Source organism: Protopterus annectens, chromosome 2.part1 (genome assembly GCF_019279795.1).
Source record: "Protopterus annectens isolate FY-2018-M chromosome 2.part1, PAN1.0, whole genome shotgun sequence".
Taxonomy (NCBI): Eukaryota; Metazoa; Chordata; order Ceratodontiformes; family Protopteridae; genus Protopterus; species Protopterus annectens.
In genome coordinates, this window is record NC_056729.1 from 78,313,471 (window position 1) to 78,335,232 (window position 21,762).

General features: G+C 39.2%; 1 protein-coding gene across 4 annotated transcripts in view; it reads left to right on the plus strand.

Annotated features, from left to right (window-relative positions):
• Nucleotides 1-21,762, plus strand: part of SH3D19 (SH3 domain containing 19) — a 2,322,497-nt gene that overhangs the window by 1,980,301 nt on the left and 320,434 nt on the right. For all 4 annotated transcript variants that reach the window (XM_044062032.1, XM_044062033.1, XM_044062034.1 and 1 more), the window contains one exon: nt 12,396-12,526. In XM_044062032.1, the coding sequence (XP_043917967.1) occupies nt 12,396-12,526 (131 nt within the window). The remainder of the gene's footprint in view (nt 1-12,395; nt 12,527-21,762) is intronic.

Sequence of the window (21,762 nt, forward strand, 5' to 3'; positions counted from 1 at the left end):
ATTTCAGTTCATTTTCAAAGAAGGGTGGGCTAAGAAGATTTCTCATCTTAGTGGGCATTGTATTCCAAACAGCCAGGTCAAGTGCAATGAAAAGTCATTTCATTTGTTGCAGGTACTTAAATAAAGTCTGCTTAGTGTGGTAATGTTTGGTGGGTCAGAGGTAAAAGAGAAGTTTATCAAAGAGTTACAATTTATCAAACTTTTTAGGTAGTGGGGCATTATGGGAATAGATTATACCAGTTAGCTTTTGGGCTTCACACGTAGGTCCATTAGAAGTCTAATATAGCCTAACTACCTTACACTTTTAAACACACACCTGGCTTTACAAAATGCAAGAGTTTGAGACCAGATTATCATATTGTGGAGCAGCAACTGTTTGCTGTAAATCAGTAAGAAAAGCATTTTAAAAACAAAACAGTTCTAACAACTTTGATCAACTACCTAGGCCAACTCATCTAGCAGCTATTTCTCAAGTAAAGTAGAAAGTGTGAGTAATGCACATTTCCTTGTACAGAAAATCTTCATGTCTTCTATATTGCATGCTTCCTACATTAAAACAGTTCAATATAAAACCAGCATTAGCACATTAGAAATTAATAAATGTAAAATACCTCATCACCTAAAAGCTTTCTCAAAATGCCAGTTAGAAAGATCCTGAAACCAGAAGCAAATCCATTCTGGATCAGCAAAGAAGTGAACCACCCAATTAAAAAAGTAAAACTAGAAAGAACTGAGGTTAAAAAATCTGGAAGAAATCCCAGCATCATCACAAAGAGCTGCCCACAGGGTCAAAATATGTAAGTAAAACACCAGTTACACATTTCCTATGTGTGTGTGTGTGTGTGTGTGTGTGTGTGTGTGTGTGTGTGTGCACATACCTTAGAAATCCAGGTTCCAGTTCAACAGTATTCTTAACTCATAAGCCAGTAGCTTTCTTCCCAAATGAAGACTTGTACTACTTCAGCATAGAACCCCTCCCACCACAAATACCTAACTCAGCTTCCTAAAACACTTTGTATGTCCATCTTCTTGTAGTAGGTTTTTAATTGGTAGAGTCTCTCTGAAGTGAAAAAAGTAATAACGTGAGGTACGATTGTTACTTTCTGTGTAATTTGCCCTTCCTGAAACATCTAGTAAAAGAGAAAAACCAACGACTCCAAATGTGATAAGAACAGGAACCTCCAAAGAAACTCGTACACGAAGGAGTATAAATTCTTTATTCCACAATACTAATGCAGTTAAGCGCTTTCAACTGGAACCCAGTCTTCTTCAGAACAGTTAAAAAAGCCCCATAATATCCTTTATATACGTAAATCAATTCACTCATTTGAAAAAGTGTGCCAAAACACATAAAGGTACAGTACATAATTTGCAGCGTTTTGTTAATACATCAACTCTATTTTCCCAATTACAGAAAAATGAGTAGAAAAATGAGTAGAAAAATGAGTATATATTAACTTCCCCAATACCCTAGACATTGTTTCAAACACTTATTAATTCAATGATCAACAATTATAAAAATAATTATATAAAAATATAATAGTATAAAAATATGTAAAAAATATATCTGTAAAATATATAAGATACAAAATTTATAAAAATGTATACAAATGTTTATGATATTTGAGAAATATGTTTAATGTATAGAAGTCGTAATTCCTAATTCAAATTGATGCTTAACCTAGGTATAAAAAATCCATATGTTGAAAGACTTATAAGTCATTCTGAAATGTACTCACAAGAAGCTAAAATACTAATGTAGTGGCACAATAATTTATGCTATGAGAGGACCAAAAAAGGCTTAATACTAATGGACTCATTTAGTCCTGGGGGTCTTGTGGCATCTAACAAAATCTGCCATCTACTCTCCAAGGCCGCTAGTTGCATCTTCCAATTCCCCCCAAATATTGAATACCTAATGGTGTCTATAATAGCAAAAGTATGTTCTGCACCATATTCGTGAATATGTTTGTACAACGCATTCTTCATGTCCTTCCTCTGAATACGGTAGAAATGTTCATATATACGCTTTTTAAAAACTCTTTCAGTCTTGCCTATGTAGTACATAGGGCAAAAGACATGTATATATATCACCGATTTGTGTTGCAATTCCCGGTTCTGGTTTTAATACATGTAGAATTGATGTTTTTAAGTCGGATGTACCTAGATTCATTAATATGCTTACTGTTTACATCTGCCATTTGGTTGTACCTTTATACATGTTCATTGTGGCAGTGTCATAATTAGCTTTCTCCAGTAATCTTTTTAAATTAATGCCTGTCTTATATACAAATTCAGGGGAATTTCCAACATGTTCCAAATTCGAACTTGTAAGAATATTCCAGTGTTGACGTAATATATCCTTAATAAAGCACGTGTGTGGTGTATAAGTCAAAATACAGGCACGACCAAGATAACTGGATATTTGCCCTTTTTGTCGTGCCTGTATTTTGACTTATACACCACACACGTGCTTTATTAAGGATATATTACGTCAACACTGGAATATTCTTACAAGTTCGAATTTGGAACATGTTGTTGGAAATTCCCCTGAATTTGTATATAAGACAGGCATTAATTTAAAAAGATTACTGGAGAAAGCTAATTATGACACTGCCACAATGAACATGTATAAAGGTACAACCAAATGTGGCAGATGTAAACAGTGTAAGCATATTAATGAATCTAGGTACATCCGACTTAAAAACATCAATTCTACATGTATTAAAACCAGAACCGGGAATTGCAACACAAATCGGGTGATATATATAGCTACATGTCTTTCTTGCCCTATGTACTACATAGGCAAGACTGAAAGAGTTTTTAAAAAGCGTATATATGAACATTTCTACCGTATTCAGAGGAAGGACATGAAGAATGCGTTGTACAAACATATTCACGAATATGGTGCAGAACATACTTTTCGCTATATTATAGACACCATTAGGTATTCAATATTTGGGGGGTGGAAGATGCAACTAGCGGCCTTTGGAGTAGATGACAGATTTTTTTAGATGCCACAAGACCCCCAGGACTAAATGAGTCCATTAGTATTAAGCCTTTTTTGGTCCTCTCATAGCATAAATTATTGTGCCACTACATTAGTATTTTAGCCTCTTGTGAGTACATTTCAGAATGACTTATAAGTCTTTCAACATATGGATTTTTTATACCTAGGTTAAGCAGCAATTTGAATTAGGAATTACGACTTCTATACATTAAACATATTTCTCAAATATCATAAACATTTTTATACATTTTTATAAATTTTGTATCTTATATATTTTACAGATATATTTTTTACATATATTTTATACTATTATATTTTTATACAATTATTTTTATGATTGTTGATCATTGAATTAATAAGTGTTTGAAACAATGTCTAGGGTATTGGGGAAGTTAATATATACTCATTTTTCTACTCATTTTTCTACTCATTTTTCTACAATTGGGAAAATAGAGTTGATGTATTAACAAAACGCTGCAAATTATGTACTGTACCTTTATGTGTTTTGGCGCACTTTTTTAAATGAGTGAATTGATTTACGTATATAAAGGATATTATGGGGCTTTTTTAACTGTTCTGAAGAAGACTGGGTTCCAGTTGAAAGCGCTTCCTGAAACATCTACAAGTGGTTTCTTATAAAAGATTATTTAAGGTGACTCCCGAATTCTAAGAAGGATTTGATAGGTTTGTGTTTTGCAGATAGTAATTCCCATGTGTTTGGGGGACCAGAAGAGAGAAGCTTGGTCTGTGGGAAAGAAGGGAAAGATGTTGATTGTGATCACAGGACATGGACTAACATTTTTGTTAGCCTACTGGTAAAGCAGGGAAACATTTCAAAGTTCAGTAATTTATGAGCACTGCTGTTAGTAGCACACACCTTTGGTTTGATTTGGTTAGAACTGAGCAACAATGTTCTCTTTGTAGGGCTAAGAAGATGAATATGCCAATATCTGTTGTGGTCCAAAGTGACAGTAGGTTTTTCTTTGATGTATGTGCAGTAATAGGATTATGGGTGGGTCACATCTCAGCTGGGTAAGACAGATACATTTACTTAAAGCCATTCTTCCTGCAGAGGAGAGGAAGTTGGATATTTCTTTTTTTTTTTTTTGCCCAGAATCAGTTTATTTACTTTTGATTTGATAACCTTGACTTAATATTGGAAGCTGAGTGGTAGCTAGCTGTGTCCTCTAGTATTTGAAACATGATGAATTCAGTAAGTTCTTACGTTTTACATCCTGTGCCCCAGTGAAATCATTGTTTTGGTTTTCTTGGTGCATAGGTGGAATTTGATCCAGTTTGCTATTAACAGTGGTTTCTGGATGTCTAGTTGTGATTATTGTTTTGCTTTACTTTCTATTAGGTTCGTAGGTTCATAGGTAAGTACTAGGCTATCTGCCCAAGGGCATTTATAAGCCTAGCCAGAATGTGTTGGCTTTCGCCACCACCTTAGATTAGTTCCCTGTGCCTCTGTCCAGTAGAGCTATTAGTTTCCTGCGCCACTGTCCGGCAGAGCCACTGCAGTGATCCCCAGGGTAAAATTTCTGTTTCCCATCCACCCATCAAGGTTTCTCTTGAAAAATGTTAGTGAAGGGCTCTGCCTGATGTATATTGGAATCCTGTTCCAAAGCATGGGGAGTCTCTGGGACAGGAATCTATCCCTCTAGCATGTCCTATTTATCGTTGTGGTGAGGGTTATATCTCTAGAGCTTGTGGCTCTCCGGGATTTGTTTTTTTTTAGGTGGAGCATGTCCATCAATTCTGGGGTGGACATGGCCTTGTATGTCAGGCAGAGATCACCTCTGAGTCAGCGATATGCAACCGAGTACAGCTGGAGTTTCTTGAGTTGGGCTGCATAGGGCATCTGTTTGAGGCCAGTAATCCTCTTGCTGAGGTACTTTTGTGGTCTTTCCAGCAGTTGCAGGTGTCTTGTAAGGTACATCCCAAATGGGGAGTTGTATTCTATGATGGGTCTAATGAGTGATGAGTAGAGAGGCACAATAACCTCTCTTGTTCTAGATGCAAACCCTTTTGTGATTAGTTGGGCCACATAGAAGGATTTTTTAACCACCTTGGCAATATGATTATCAAAGGAGAGATCACTGTCTACTTGGGTCCCCAGATCCCTTATTGCATTTTCTGTATTTAGGGGACTACCACCTATGTGGTAGGTCGCAGGTACTTTATTTTTTCCAAAGGGGATGACTATGCACTTTTTGGCATTTAGCTTGAGGCCATAATTTTGACACCAGGTATCCGTCTCAGTGAGACCCTTCTGGAGGGTGTCTGTATCAGCCGGAGAATCAGTTATGGCCCCTAGTTTGCAGTCATCTGCAAACTTGGTCAGCCATAGTCCTCCTATGCTTGCCTGTACCTCTGAGAAGTATATACCAAACAGGGACTTTACTTGTAACTGGTTTAGAGTCGGATGTAGAGCCTGCAACTCTCACCATGTGGGTTCTATCCATGAGCCAGTTGGCAACCCATCTCGTGACGTAGGGGTTTATGTTCAGGCTGGTGAGCTTGTCTATACCAGAATGGGGAATGGTGTCAAAAGCCTTTGCGAGGTCTAGGTAGGCTGTGTGGACCTCCTTTTCCTCGTCTATAACCTCGGTAACTGTCTCAAAGAAGTCCACCAGGTTTAGGAGGCATGATCTGCCCTTCCAAACTGGGTAGGGTCCAAGGTTTGGAGGTTCCCAATGTCTCTGTTAATGAGTTCCATGATGATGCACTCCATAGCCTTGCAGACCAGGCTAGTAAGGCTTATAGGGTGATAGTTCCTGGGGTCCGGTGTGGCTCCATCTTTGTGGAGTGGGATAACTGTTGCTGTGCGCCACTCTGTGGGTACGTAGCCTGTAGAGAGGCTGAGTTAACAGTGTGTTTAGGTGAGGGGTTAGTTCATTTTGGAGTTCTTGTAAGACACAGCCTGGGACACCGTCCGGTCCCATTGAAGCTGTGTTTTTGGCTTTGGATAGGGCTGTTTTAACCTGTGTGTTGGTGACTGATGGGGCCCTACATTCTTCTGGTATGATTATGGGCCCTTTGGGGGGGGGGAGGTGAAGTTTGCACTAAACCTGTCTGCCAGAATGTTGGCAATATCAGTCGGCTCCGTGTATTTTGTGCCATTTTGCATTAACTCAGAGCAGATCCGAGAGTTTCCACTTAGGTTCTTGACATAGCTAAAGAACGCTTTGTGGTTATCTTTGGAGTCATTGGCAAATTTTCTTTCGAAACTAGCCTTGGATGATTTAGTGAGGGATCATAGTTTCTTGCTGATACTGATCAGGGATGTCTTTCCTTCTTGGGATTTTACTCTTTTCTGTACTAGTTTCCTCCTTCAGTTGTATAGCTTGCTTATGGCAGGGTCCACCAGACTGGTTTCCTTTTCTTGGAGGAGTGAGCCTTGGTTTTACTTGGGATAGCACAATCCATGCATTCCTGCAGATGCTCATAGAGTGCCTTTGTAAAGGTTTCAGCAACTTGGACAGCATTGTCCTTTAGCATGGGGGCTGTGAACCTTTCCACCTCAGTCTTAAGTAGCGTGAAGTTTGCTTTTGAAAAGTTTTTCACGGTGGTTTCCTTGATTGGGGGTGGGGGTGGAATATGGATATCCATTGTGATTAGTCTATGGTCTGATCTAACCAGTGAGGGGTTGACCTCCAGTGTGGGAACACCGGTCACCCGTGTTGGTGATGACCAGGCCCAATATGTTGTTCCCTCTGGTGGGGGTGTTGACCAGTTGATGCAGGGCATTCGAGTTTATAAATTCTAGGAAGCATTGGGCAAGGGAGTTAGTACTTGAGTAGTTCTCCCAATTTATGTTTGGGTAATTGAAATCATCCAGTATTAGGCTGTTTGGTAGTACCTAAATATTTCCCAGTGTCTTCAGAAATGCGGAATGGGGCTCCTGGGTCAGGGTGGGTGATCTGTAGCAAGCTACAATTTGGATTGCAGTTTTGCCCATTGTTAGTTGCACATGGATGATCTCTGATGCATTGTGCTGTGCCACTAACCTGGAGGTGTGAGTATCCTTGATGGATATGGATACACCCCCACCTTTTGTGTTTTGGTCCTGGTTCTGTGGTTGAAAGGTATGGTATGAGTTATAGCCTAGCAGTGCTAGGGTGCTCTCAGGAGTCTTGAACCAGGTTTCGGTTACTGCACAGATGTCAATGTTCTCCATACTGAGGAGTGCCTCGAGTGTGTGAATTTTGAGGTTTAGACTTCTGGCGTTGAGTAGCATAACCCTCAGTTTTTGGTTACTTGTGCTATTTATGGTGATGGGTTTGTCTTTTGAGCCTTGCCTAAAAAAGGCACTATGGGTGCGGCAAGAGCCTTGGCCAGTATTCAAAAGCCTAAGGGTGATAGGTGGAAGCCATCTTTTGTGAAGCAACATGGCTTGTCGAGCATGTCATCCCAGGTGGACAGATAGTGGATCCCCTTTGAATGACACCAGAAACTTAGCCAATTGTTGAAATTGATCATTTTTTCTTTATGCTGTGACATCATTCTTGGTGAGGGCAGGATGCTACTCAGAGTCAGGGTCATGCCAGCCTGGGCTACATGATCAGAGAGCTCTTCCATGTCTCTTTTCATGTAGTCCAGGGAGGTACGTCTGAGGTCATTCACACCAACATGAACAATGATAGAGTCATATTTGTACTTGTTCTGGAGTGACCTGGTGCCTGACAGGCAGCTAACTGTAACCTTCTTCTTGTCCAGCCTATTTAATGCGACATCAGTGTTCCTGAATATAGAGTCGCCTATTACTAGTGTGTTGGGTATGTTATTTTGCCTTAAGGGCTGTGATTGCGTGGCACACTGATTATGTGAAGTACATGTTTCATGGTTGGTGATGGGGTGTGGAAGTTGCTTTGGATGTCTGCTTTGGAGGTCTCTGTTGCTTTTGCAGATTTTTATTTAGAGCCTCCAAGTATGTTTTCATGTATTCATGTGTGTTATTTGCCAGTGTTGGTTTATTAGATCTATGTGAGACTGGTGATGTGTTGCAAGTATTACCCTTCTCCTCTTGACTGTCAGTTCCAGTTTTGGGTTGAGAGAGCCTTGCCTCCAGTTTGGCTGTATAATTGCATCTCTTGCATATATTAGTGTTTGGTGGTAGGAGGAGAGGGTTGTCTGTGTACATGAGGCAGTTGTAACATTGCTTCAAAATGCCCAGATTCACCAGTTGGACTGGAGAGTACACCAGAAACTGCCCTTTGGACATGCCTGAAAAGGTAGAGTAAGTGTTTTTTCTGATTGGCTGGTGGGGATGAATAGAGAGCTTTGTCCTTCTGGACACTATAGGGAGCCTAGTGCTAGGGTTAATTAGTGCTTGCCATGAGTTTTAAGCAAGTGCTTGACTGTGAAATGAATGGTTTGAGTGCTAAAGTTGAAGGTTTGTCTAGTTCCAAGGGAAAAATTGAAGAGTAGACTTTATGGAGCCGAGAATACTTTAACTCCTGCACAAATGCGTTTTTATAGCAGGGAGGTGAAAGAGATAGAAATTAGCCCAAAATGGCCGATAAACTACTAACTTCTGGGCTGAAACCACTCCTCCAGGGATAGATAGGCTGCTCAAAGCTCGCCTCTCTCACAGGTGAACAGAGAAACTTCCTTCTATCCAAATAAGGTATGGGCAACACAGAAACTTGTAACACAGCCCTGGATTCAGCAATAACCTGAAAACTGGACTATACTAGTTCAGAAAGGCGGGAAACAAGTGTATGTTTTTTTTTTCCCAAGAAAATAGAGAAGATACAATCAAAACACTTTAAATGCACAGAAAAGGCTATTGCACTTTAGTGTGTAGCCTGCAACAATTAAACAGATTATTTAAACACAAAAATTAATTAATTCAAGTGCAGGCAGCAAATAAGTACAATATGTAGCAGTAACAAACTTTTTAAGTCACAGAAAACACTAAAAAAACTGGCGTTTTAGGCGGAATTAGTTAAGACAGCAAGAAAAGCAGAAAAATGATACTTAATCACTCTAAAGTCTCTCTTTTGTCTCTCTGCTGCTGTAGACTCTGCAGAACATCTGTAAGGCACTTGCTGAGTGGAATACAAGCGCAAAAACTGCGCAAATACAGTTTTTATAGCAGGGAAGTGAAAGAGATAGAAATTAGCTCAAAATGGCCAATAAACTACTAAATTCTGGGCTGAAACCACTCCTCCAGGGACAGATAAGCTGCTCAAAGCTCCCCTCTCTTACAGGTGATCAATGAAACTTCCTTCCATTCAAGTAAGGTATGGGCAACACAGAAACTTGTAACACAGCCCTGGCTTTAGCAGTGACCTGAAAACTGGACTATACTAGTTCAGAAAGGTGGGAAACAAGTATATATTATTTTTTTTTTCAGAAAATGGAGCAGATACAATCAAAACAACGCATTACCCAATTAACCAGTTAAAAAGCTCAAAACTGAGCCCTGTTCCAGCAGTCTTCAATCAAACAAGTTCTAACTGCAGACTCCTGCCACTAGGGTACAGAGAAACCTTCTCCAAAAAAGACGGCCTGGATCAGTGCACAAGTTATACAAACAAACCTAGATCCAGCAGGCCTGAATCTAGTCTATGCTACAGCAAACAAGGTGCACCAGTTTCATAAAGAAACAGTTCAAGTAAGCATGCGCAATAAGCCTTTAACCAAAAATTCCCAGCTCAGAAGGGCAGAATCCTAGCCTCTCCTCCCACAAGAGTGCAGACCACAAACCTTAATGTAAAGTAACTGGCCTGAAGCCCACGTGCTTAACCCAGAACTAATACACTTTTAGAATAACAGACACTGAGCCTTCAATCAGCAGTTCCCAACTTAGAAGGATGTACGCTACCTGTCCTGCCACAAAAGTGCAGACCACAAACCTTCTTAATGTAAAACAACTGTTTGAAGCCCAATTGCTTAAACCAAAGGCCTTAGAATAAAAGTTACAATTTAGTCAGGCTACTAACAAACAGTAATAAAGGCAGCAGAATAAATTCAATTGAGTACTTTTAAGAAGAGTCAAAAGCAAAATAAGGTCATAAAGTAGGAAGAAACACAAATACAGTAAAGCAGATTAAGTGGGATTTTTTTTTTTTTGTAGAGGGAGGAAACAGAGCAGATTAAGATACTATAGGGGAATGTCCTTCGCAAGTGCTCTCTCTGTACACAGCAGAGGAGATGGGACTGGTAGGAATATCTGGAATCAAAATATGATCTCACTGTACTCAGTTGAGTGAGAAGATGAGATGGGTCCAGGAGGAGTGTGCAAAAACAAATGTACAGCAGGGGCGGGCAATTCCAAAGCTACCAAGATTAACACCACAACATGAAACAGGGAGGGTGAGTGGGGAAATAACTGCAGATAGACAGAGAGACACAATATTTACTGAATCAAATCTTAAATCAGCTTGTGTCCAGTTGATATTTGCAGACAAGTCTCAGTAGCCAGCAACTCCGATTAAAATGAGTACTAGAAATGTAACCAACACAGATTTTAATGCAAGCAGAAGCCCCCAGGCTAACACTAACACATGAATTTCAAAGCAGTCTAATAACTTTCAATGAGCCCAGATGGCTACACTTTTTCACACTTCAAGCAGCTAACTGCAGATAGACAAGAGACACACAATATTTATTGAATCAAAGACGCACAATATTTACTGAATCAAATCTTAAATAAGTGCAGAGAAAAGTATACTTAAATCAGCTTGTGTCCAGTTGATATATTCTTTTAGTTTTTGCCACAATAAGAAGGTGTTTCCTTTCTAAGGGATTGATTTAGTTGAGAAAGTCTTTTTTGGGGAACTGTATTAGTATGTTTTAGTATGCATTGTATGAAGTTACTTTTTTGACACTGAACTGAATGGAGATGCAGTCTGAGAACATTTAGACTTTATTTTTCTTTTTTAATTTAATCTAAGTGTAGATTTATAGTTTTTTGTAGGTTCTTGGCTGTATATGACTCTGTTTATATAATTGAGAAAGTCTTTTTTGGGGAACTGTATTAGTATGTTTTAGTATGCATTGTATGAAGTTACTTTTTTGACACTGAACTGAATGGAGATGCAGTCTGAGAACATTTAGACTTTATTTCTTTTTTAATTTAATCTAAGTGTAGATTTATAGTTTTTTGTAGGTTCTTGGCTGTATATGACTCTGTTTATATAATTGAGAAAGTCTTTTTTGGGGAACTGTATTAGTATGTTTTAGTATGCATTGTATGAAGTTACTTTTTTGACACTGAACTGAATGGAGATGCAGTCTGAGAACATTTAGACTTTATTTTTCTTTTTTAATTTAATCTAAGTGTAGATTTATAGTTTTTTGTAGGTTCTTGGCTGTATATGACTCTGTTTATATAATTGAGAAAGTCTTTTTTGGGGAACTGTATTAGTATGTTTTAGTATGCATTGTATGAAGTTACTTTTTTGACACTGAACTGAATGGAGATGCAGTCTGAGAACATTTAGACTTTATTTTTCTTTTTTAATTTAATCTAAGTGTAGATTTATAGTTTTTTGTAGGTTCTTGGCTGTATATGACTCTGTTTATATAAACATAGAGTTATGGTACTTACAGGGTTACAGTTATTGCACTATATCATTCCTTGAAAAATTAAAGATGGCATGGTTTTGTACTGTTTTGATGTAGATAGTATTCCAGCTGGTACTGGAGATGCAGTGGTGTAAGGTAGTCATTACCTTTGCTCACTAAGAACTTTTGTTTGTAAATCAAGATGGATGACCAGTATTGGTGAGTAGGTAAGCCATTTTGTTGCAGGTGCTGCTACAAAGAGTTTCCCACAAAGATTTACTGTTAAGGCAAGTACCTCACAGTAATAATATGGAAATAGGGACATTTAAATCTAGAAACGGTATGTGTTCAAGGAAGAACTGCATCATTTTCATCATTTTCTATTTTTTTTTTTGTTTTTTTTTGTTTTTTTTGTTTTTTTTATTTTAAACATTTTCTACAAAATAAATTATTTTGGCTGTATACATTTAGTTATGCAAATTTTTGTATACATGGAATTTCTTCAGCAACATTCAGATTATCCTTCTAAAGTGTTGCCTCTGCATATATTTTTTTGTTTTTCCTTTGGATGTCACTGTTTGTCCAGGAAAGTGTCACTGTTGTCTATATTTGTGTAACATAAACATATACCATGGGTGTATTCAGCTGTACTCAGATTATCCCTGGGAGACAAGAGGTCTGCATTTACTAGACAGTGACAGATGTGTGCTAGCTGGTGACTCTCACGTATGATGACAGTGCTTCATAATACTGCGATGTGGTGGCAAATATCCATCATACTAATATTAGGCACTTCATGTATCTGACATTGTAATTTATTTAGTTTTGTTGCTCCTGAGTACCACTGATAAAAGTTTCTGTCTTACAGAGCACAATGATGATTTGGCCCTGAAAACTGGAGACACTGTCTTCTTGGTGGAGAAAATAGACAAAGAATGGTACAGAGGAAAATGTAAAAACAACACTGGAATATTTCCTGCTGATTTTGTCAAAGTGATTGTAAGTAACTGCATAACAATGTCAACTTTGTCTTAAAATAGTCTAGACTGCTTACTTGTTTCCTAGTAGTTTTATTTGTACGGCTTAGCTTATTACTGAGTTAGTTTCCAAGTAGATCTTTTATAAGAATGTTATCAGGGAGCATGGTATGGAGTAATTATCAAGAAAGTCATATTTGTGCCTACCCACTATTTACAGCTGTGATTTGCATAAAGAAACATAGAGTTTGTAAATGAAATCTACAAATCAGCAAGATATCTATTTATAGCCATCTTGGTAATGTTCTTCTTCTTTCAACTTTTCCCGGTTAGGGTTCGCCACAGCGGAACTCCGGTCTGCTAATGATTGGCAGTAGATTTTTTATGGGTGCCGAGCTGCCAGCTCGATGCCCAACCTTCAACAAAGGCACGCCTGTTCTACGCATGTCTTTCCAACGCCACTCGACCGCGGGGAGGACATGCAGACACCACACAGAAGGCTCTCCAGCCAAGAATTGAATGGGAGAACCTCTTGCTGTGAGGCAACAACGCTACCGCTGCACCACCGCGGCTTATAGCCATCTTGGTAATAAGAATTCATTACTGCATTACTGGTATAAGCAGCTAAGTGGTTGCAAAATGTAGTAACATCTTTTAGGACCATAAGGTCCTAAAAGATGTTACTGCATTTTGTAACCTCTTAGCTGCTTATACCATAGGATACAGTCTCGAAACAGCAAAGTAATGCAGTAATTAATTCTTACGCATCTGATTGACAAATACTAGAAACCTTAATTGTATCTGTATCATTACTGGAGAATATCATTTTAGAATGCTTAGCCTCTCTTTAGTAAAACACAATATATTCAGCGTGAGAACTTTCTTTGATACATACTAATATACCATCTTGATGATTATGGCTGGGCAGATCAGTTTGTTAGTTTAGTTAGGTTTTAGTTTCCCTTACACTATCAGTTCCTTTCTTGTACAGTCTGTCAATTGTTACTCTTTTCTATTTTAGAAATAATTTGGAAATGTCTGCTGAAGCAAACTGTGTTAATTTGCAGCGTTCTCTATGTTTACAGTATAAGGTTTAACCTTGTAAATTTTCTTTCCTTTTCTGATTAATTGTTACATTATTCTTCTATGAAGATTCACTTGTTTTCAATACCAGCATATTCTGATTGTATGGAAGAAACGATTACCATACAGTTAAGATGCAGCAGAAAATTTTTCAAAGGCATTCAACATTTTAAATTTATTTCATTCATTATTATTTTAGTTTGACTCCTCCCCTTTTTGATCTCTGAAAAGTGAATTATATTCCATATAGCACCAAATGCTTTTGTGTGCTTTTATTTTCTTCAGATATTTCTGTCTGTGAAAAGTGAAAGGGCTTACTTTTCACAGTAAGAAAGCCTCTGCACAACAGTGTTAAGTTCCTCCTTTAAACTGTTCCTTCCTTAAACTTTTTGTGATAGTACTCTAAATTGCTTGTCTGTCATTGTAGGTGTGATACAAGGAAGGTGGTCTTACACATCACAGCAAAGCAGAATTTTACAGCATTCTGTATACAGACCTGATGATAAATTCACATATTTCCTTTTCCCTCGAGTAAAAGTGTTCTTTTCTAGAAATTCACATTTGGTTCTCAAATGTTGTTGCATTTTACATAGGGAAACTAGAAAGGAGCACCCATGTCATGTGAACATTTAAGAACAAAACCTCTGTACATTTAATAGCCTGCTTTAGGATTCATACCTTCAAAGGAACCATAGCCTTGCCTTGTGCGTCGTTAGCAAAGATAGGCTTTATAGTGCCTGATTTTGCTACTCTCTTTATGAAGTTTGCATTCTTCTTAGCCTTCTGCTCTTCATGTGACCAAGGTGGTTTGCAACTGTGCTTTGTGTGCACTTTTTGTTCCCTTTCCAGATCCAGTCTCTCTAATCTTTCATAGAAGGAGGTAAGCTTGGTTTCTGCTATTGAGTTTCCACCTACCATTTATGTAGCTGCTTTGAAACTCACTCTTCAGATACATAGTTACTGTTTGAGACAGACTGATTTGTTATAGAAAACTGGTGAACACTGATTCATTCTAGCACTGTTTTCACTCATGACCTGTGGTGGTGTTTATTCTGAATGGGGAGCATTTGACCAAAGAAGCAAGTAAATCACCTGGTTCTTTAACAGCCATCCAAAGAGCATCCATCTCAAGCACATGAGAACATTAGTTCCCTCCCACCATGCTGCAGTGCATTGTCAGTACTGGGCCATGAACACATGTTCTTAGTGTTCTGATAGAACCTACAGCCTTCCAGAATCTAAGCTGTGTGTACCACCTGACCTGTTAAACCACTGACATTGCACATCATTCTGGCTCACCATGATGCTCACAGGGTTCTCAGTCCAGTAGCATGGTATTCTTGTTGTGATAGGAGACTGGCCAGGACTGAGTGTCAAAGGGAGAGCTGTGTTGCCAGGGGGCAATGTGGCATAGTGCCAGTTACTACCTTGTGTGTACCTAGAGAATTTACAATTGTCCACCTGATTGTATTGCTCTAGTGGCTGTTATGCAATGTGTTCTGATGTATGCAGGTAAAAACTGTCCAATGTGATGAACAGATGGAGAAAAGAGTGACATGCCAAGCACTGAAAGAAAGGAAGGGTCAAAGGACAAGCCAATCAGCATGGAACCTTACTGAAAAACAAGCCCTAATATCAATAAAAAGAAAAATGCGCTACATACTTCTAACTGGTGGGGTATCCAACACAAACTCAAGACTTCAAGGACACCAGGAAGGAGCATATGAGGTTCACTGTCCATTTCTCTTATGAACATGTAGTGTCTGGCAGATCTGTAAATGTGAGAAATTACATTTAAATGTGATAATTTAAATTATACAATGACTGGCAATTAATATTAAAAAACGAGCATGCTGATTGGTCAGCCCAACCAGCGTGCCCATTGTAAATCAGAGACTATACCAACGGGAAAAGGTCTGGTCGGCCGGATTTTTACTGTTAGTATTTCTGATAATTGTTTTACTTTCCTTTTTCTATTTTTTTAATTAAAAAAGAAACCAGGAGACTTAAAGCAAATGAAGGAGATGGCACAGACAAAAATAAGATAATCAGGTAAGTTCTGCAAAATTAAAGAAACGTACCTGATTATCCTTTTATTTTGTCTGTCTCTGCTCTCCCGAAAGTAAAACGTCTCCTGATTACTTTTTTTTTTTTTGCCTTTTTTTTATTTTGAATTTAAAAAAAAGCAATGGAGCTCTTCCTTTCTCCGTTGCTTCCTTTGCACAGCTCTAATTTACTGCGTAAGCGTGGGAACACAAGTCCCATATGCATGCGCAGTACATCAGAAAAAGCCCAGGATAGCAGAAAACTGCAGAAGGGTAGCATGGAGACATTATTTAAGAAAAGTAAGTATTTTTTTCTTAAATAATGTCATTGTATAATAGCAATAACCCACTTCTGGGTGTGGGTAATGCTGGATTTACCCACTGTTGTCTTTGGTCACTCGGGCTTCACCCTCATGACCAAACCACACCCACCGTGGGTAAATCCAGCATTACCCACACCCAGACATGGGTTATTGCTTAAGTATTACATTTAGCAGGTATGGGTTTTTTTCCTTATTATTTTCACCTCCCACCAGCTCCAAGTATTGTGCACAAACTGCAAGTGTTTTTTTACATTTTCTTCTATACTTGGATCATTCTGAATTCTGTTATGTTAAAGCCTTTCATTTTTATGCTAACGTGATTGTTTGGGAGATGAGTATGATAGGGTGAAATACCTTTCAACTGTCATTTTTGCAGATTTTTGCTTCATATTTTTGGTCTGTTCCTTATAAAATGTGCAGTTTTCAGGCAAATCACTGAGGACTGAAGTCACTAAATAGTGATATACATTTGAGTTTCAGACTTTATATCCTTCAGAAGAAAAAGTATGCTAACAAAAATCCTGTTACTCTAGCAACTTCCTAAGTTTGTATGCTGTAAGGTCTGCAGATCTGCATTGAAATAAGTTGTATCTACTGTTTCTTAGTATTAGGCATCTGTTTGTGGTTCCTTAACACTTGGTCTCCAAACCAGTCATTTTACATTAAGAGGATCAAAGTCTGCACCCTTGTGGCAGGAGAGAGCTGATTTCACCTATCTGAGCTGGGAATTACTGGTGGAAAGCTCATTATGTGCTTGCCTGAATGACCTTAGGGTATAGTTAGTGTAAAACTTGCTTTTTTTCTGATTGTCTATAAACCAAGCATTTACACAAAGCTGCTCTTTGCCCAGCGCAGTTGCTGGTGCATTGTATATACACAATCACCAGAAGCTGACATTTCCCTATAAATACCACCTCAGAACATTACCTCAGTCCCGTGTTACTCACTAGGTAACATGTTTACACAGTGAGCAGCATTTATGCATTTAGTTAGGACTGTGTAGGTCTACCTTACCTTACTGTAGTACCCACAGACCACCTGGTTTGGATGCTGGGCAGTATCGCTGGTTAGGTTAGCTGCAGATTCCACGAAGTAAGTGCCCTTCTCTCCTCTGGTTACAAACACCCTCCACTCCTGTCCCTTGCAAGTACACATTAGGACCTGCAACCATGGATGGAGACTGCTATCTCTGTATCCAGGTTGGTGAACATGGTTATCCTGAGGCAATATAACAATTGCTTTATGTACACTGGTGACCACTTAATTCTCCAACAGACAAATACAGTATGTAAGAGATGTAGTTACACATTGACACTGGTGGCTAGATTATCACATACAGACACAAAAAACAGCAAACAGGCTGTCAGCGCTCACACACATCGCTCACCGCACCCACACAGGACCACACACATAGACCCACATATGCAGAAGTGGTCACATGTAACTTACCCAAGCCTCAAAGGCCTCTCAGGTGCGGTCTTCAGAAGCCCTGCATGCACACAAACTCACTGTGTTTCAACCACCAAGCCCATAAGGTGCAACACCACACAACCCAATATTCTGGTCATAGTAGACTCCATTGTGAGACATTCTGATGTCCCTCCTACCAGGCTGGAGAAGATTATAGTTAACTGTCATGGGCTAGGATCCACCAGATCATGCAAGCACTTGGATCACTTACCCCTAAGTACCAGTATGATTTGGTCATAGTATATGTGGGCGTGAATGACCTGAGACGTACCTCCTTGGATTATATGAAGAAAGACATGATTGAGCTCTCAGAATACTGTATGTATCACAGGCAGGTATGAGCCTAGCACCGAGCAGCATTATACTGTCTCCAAGGATGATGCCAGAATATGAGCAGAAAATGATCAACTTTAACAATTGGCATAGCTACTGGTGTCATTCCAAAGTGGTCCACTACTTAGCCTAGGAGGACATGATTAACAGGCCACACTGCTTTTCACCAGTCAACTCTAGGCTTTTGGATATTGACCAAAGCATTGTCCACCAATATAGTGCTTTTTTTAGGCAAACAGACAAACCTTCCAGCATAACAAAAGCCACTCAGGACAAGCTAAAGATGTTACTGCTCAATGCTAGGAGTCTTAACAAGAAACTGCACTTCCTAGAAGCTCTCCCTACCCTGGAGAATGCTGACATCTATGCAGTTACATGGCTATAACCCCTTTCATATGTTCCTTCCACCCAATGGGTGGAGGTCTGTCAGCTATCTACATAAAGGATAAGAACACCTCAAGGCTGGTCAGACAATATGACATGCTTGAGCTACTCCATGTACAACTGCCAGTGGAAAAATCCATTACCATATTCTTGCTAGCTACAGGTCCCCCACCATGAACCAAGAAACCCATACATCATACCCAAAGTTACTAGAATCACATGCCATACCCATGGGTGATTTTAACTACCTCTCCACAAATCGGGAGACATACACAACCACTAACATGATGGCCCAAAGATTTGTTGACTTTGTAAATCCAAATGCCCAGGAACACCTAGTCTGCAGAACCACTAGGGGAACAAATATCCCAAATCAGGCACTCACAAATATGGGAGAGTGCTACAACACCCCCCCCCCCCCCAATGTGATATACTCACTGGTAAGATCAGATCACAAGGCGGTCTGCCTTGAAAGAAAAGTAAAACTAGTCCCTCCACCTAACCCTAAGAATTTTAAGAACTTCTCTAAAGTAAATTACCCCATGTTAAGGGACAGCATAGCTAGTTTGCAAGTTTCCTCAAATCCATAAAACACAGAAACCTATGAAGAGACCTAAACAAAAGTCCTATACAACCATATAAAGAGCTGCATAAAAAAAAGTCCTGGTCAAACTGCAGAAACAAGCCACCCTGGAGGACACCTGGAATTAATGGATTGTACAACAAAAAGAAGAAAATCATGTTGAGAAGTGACCGGGAATGTGCACAGCAGAGCAAAAAGTCCCTTATTAGTCTAAGCAAGTAAACCAGGGAACTAGTCAAGTATCGGAAAGAAGTCTTTGAGGTAAAAATAGTCTCCAAAGCCAAGGATAACCGTAAGACATTTTTCAGTTATGTCCGCAGTCTTAAGGGCAGTACCAAAAAATGTGCAGAATTAATTGTAGATACCATCATCTCTACTCAGCCAGAAGATATAGCAAATCTACTGGTTGACAAATTCAGCTCAAATTTCACCACCCCATCACCCTCAGCTCTCCCTCATGAAATACTCTCTACCACTCCACTGCCAGTTATCACCAAAGAACAGGTTGTCACTCTGCTCTGTAAAACAAAAAACACACCTTCAGTAGGGCCTGACGATATACCAAGTTGCCTCTTAAAGAGCTTAAATCAGGACTTATCAGGCCCTTTAGGATCACTGTATAACTACACCCTCTGGACTGGCTTTGTACTGATAGTGGAAGACAGCAACAGTCATCTCTCTGCATCATAGGGGACCATTTATTGACCCAGGAAATTACAGACTCCTAAGTTTGACTAGTCTTATATGTAAGGCCATGGAAAGAGTAATCACTGACCTGATAAATAATGACATAGTAAACCTCCAAACTCTGGAACTAACCCAATTCGGCTCTGTCAAGGGCAGGTCATGCCTACTGAATCTGGTGGATTTCTTTGAGAAAGTCTCTAAGGCTATGGATGAGGGTAAAATAGTACATACTACCTACCTCAACCTGGCCAAGGCATTTGACATAATTCCCCACTCAGGTGTTTTAAATAACTGAAAAAACTGGGCATAAATCCCTGTGTCACCAGATGGGTAGCCGATTGGCTTACAAACAGGACACATGTCTCTAAAGGGGGTGAATCCAGATCCAGCAAAAGCCCAGTTACTGCTGGTGTGCCACACAACTCAGTCCTGGTACCACTCCTGTTTGGAATAGACTTCTCTGATGTCAAGGCTAATGTGGAAGGTCTCCGGATGACAAAGTTTGCCGATGACTGCAAGCTGAGGGCAGTCATTGAATCCCCTAGTGATACAGATGTCCTTCAGGAAGGTCTAGATCAGACAAATGATTGATTTCAGAGCCATGACCTAAAAGTAATGCAAAAAATGCATTATCATACCCTTTGGGAAGTTAAATACCTCTGCAAATGACAACATCAGTAGCAGACCCCTAATAGTAGACTCAGAGGTGAGAAATCTAAGTACATAGATAGGTAGCAGCTGAAACTTTGACCGCCATGTGTCCACAGTGGTAAGGGAGTCCTTCTATGTGACACAACTTATAAGTAAAATATCGGATTCAGATCCAAGGAAATTATAGGCTTGTTATACTCGGCCCTTTTTAGACCAATAATTGAGTACAATGCTCCATTTGGCATGTACTTGACTAAGCATTTACAGCAGTTGGAGTGATCTGGAGGCTCTTCACAAAATATTATGCTTCACCCACAAGGCACTCACAAATCCAGCCCTGATGGAGCTGCTACACATCTGCAAGTTGAACAGCATGAGGGTCACCCGATCTAGGGATCTAAACTTAGTCAACAACTCAAACAAAACATGCTGGTGAGACAGTTATGTGTCTCAGAGATTGTCCCTTCTTTGGAACAGGCTTCCTATTCACATTAAGAAGAACCCTTTACCTGGCCCTCTTCAAATGGAGTTTGAATCAGTGAATGGGGAATCACAAATTCACACCTGGGGTGCCACTTATGTCCCTTATAGACAAGAACAATCTGTAGGATACCCGAGGCATAGGCACAAACCCATGCCATCCACCTGCCCCTAGGGGCCATATATAGAGAAAAATCAAGTTATATTGGCTAGGCCTGTAAAGGCCCTGAAGCCATTAGCCTAGTAATCTCCTATGAACCTATGACAGAATAATGGATTATCATATTTGGATTTACTTTCTTAACAGTGGCACGTTATTAATAATTTAATGTAAGCAGTGATTGTGTAACACACTGCTAAGTTATTAACTACTTATAAACATATAACTGTAAAATGGTTGTATTATTTATTTGTCTTCATTTACTGGGAATGTCCGATTGGGTAATACCCATTTTCAGTGGAGAGACGGGGAGAAAAGCACCATTTGCTTACATTGCACTATACCAAGTTCCAGTTAAACACAGAGTAGTTAAATCTCTATTTACATTTACATGCAAACAGTAGTTACATTTATACATTCTAAGGTTGTACAAAGGTAGAAGTTACTAAAGAGATAGCCCACATCCAACTTAGTGGATTGTAGAGGCAGCAGTTATGTATAAAAATGGTTTTGAAATTTCAGTGAGAAGTTGAGAGTGTTCTGTTTAAGACAAACATTTGGAGAATATTGCATGATGAACACAAAGTCTAAACCTTGTGATGAGCATGTGCATGACCATAACTGGTGGTTAAGATGCTGTTTAAGCAGTGGTTTAACTCATTCACTCAGGAGCAGCTCAGAAAAAGCTGCCTGCTTAATTCCACCATAGGAACAACAGTGCAGCCTGAGCTCATTTTCAGAAAATCCATTTGTAATACTGTACAGAAAACAAATGTTCATAACTCTTTAACTATAAGAGCTACACTAAAAATGTAAAAGCGAAAGTTGGTCAGCAGACACTGACCTTTCCAACAGTGTAAATGTTGATAGTGCATATCAAAGTCATTATTAAATATCTGGCAAGGAAGGCTGATATTGTGCATATTTTTTACCTTTTTGGAAAAGCAAAGCACAATATCTTGGTCTATGTACCATGTAGACCCATACAATTTGAATTTAATTTGTTAGTATGAATGTCAGCTTAAAATTATACCTTAGCCATTACTGTGTGATGCCCCT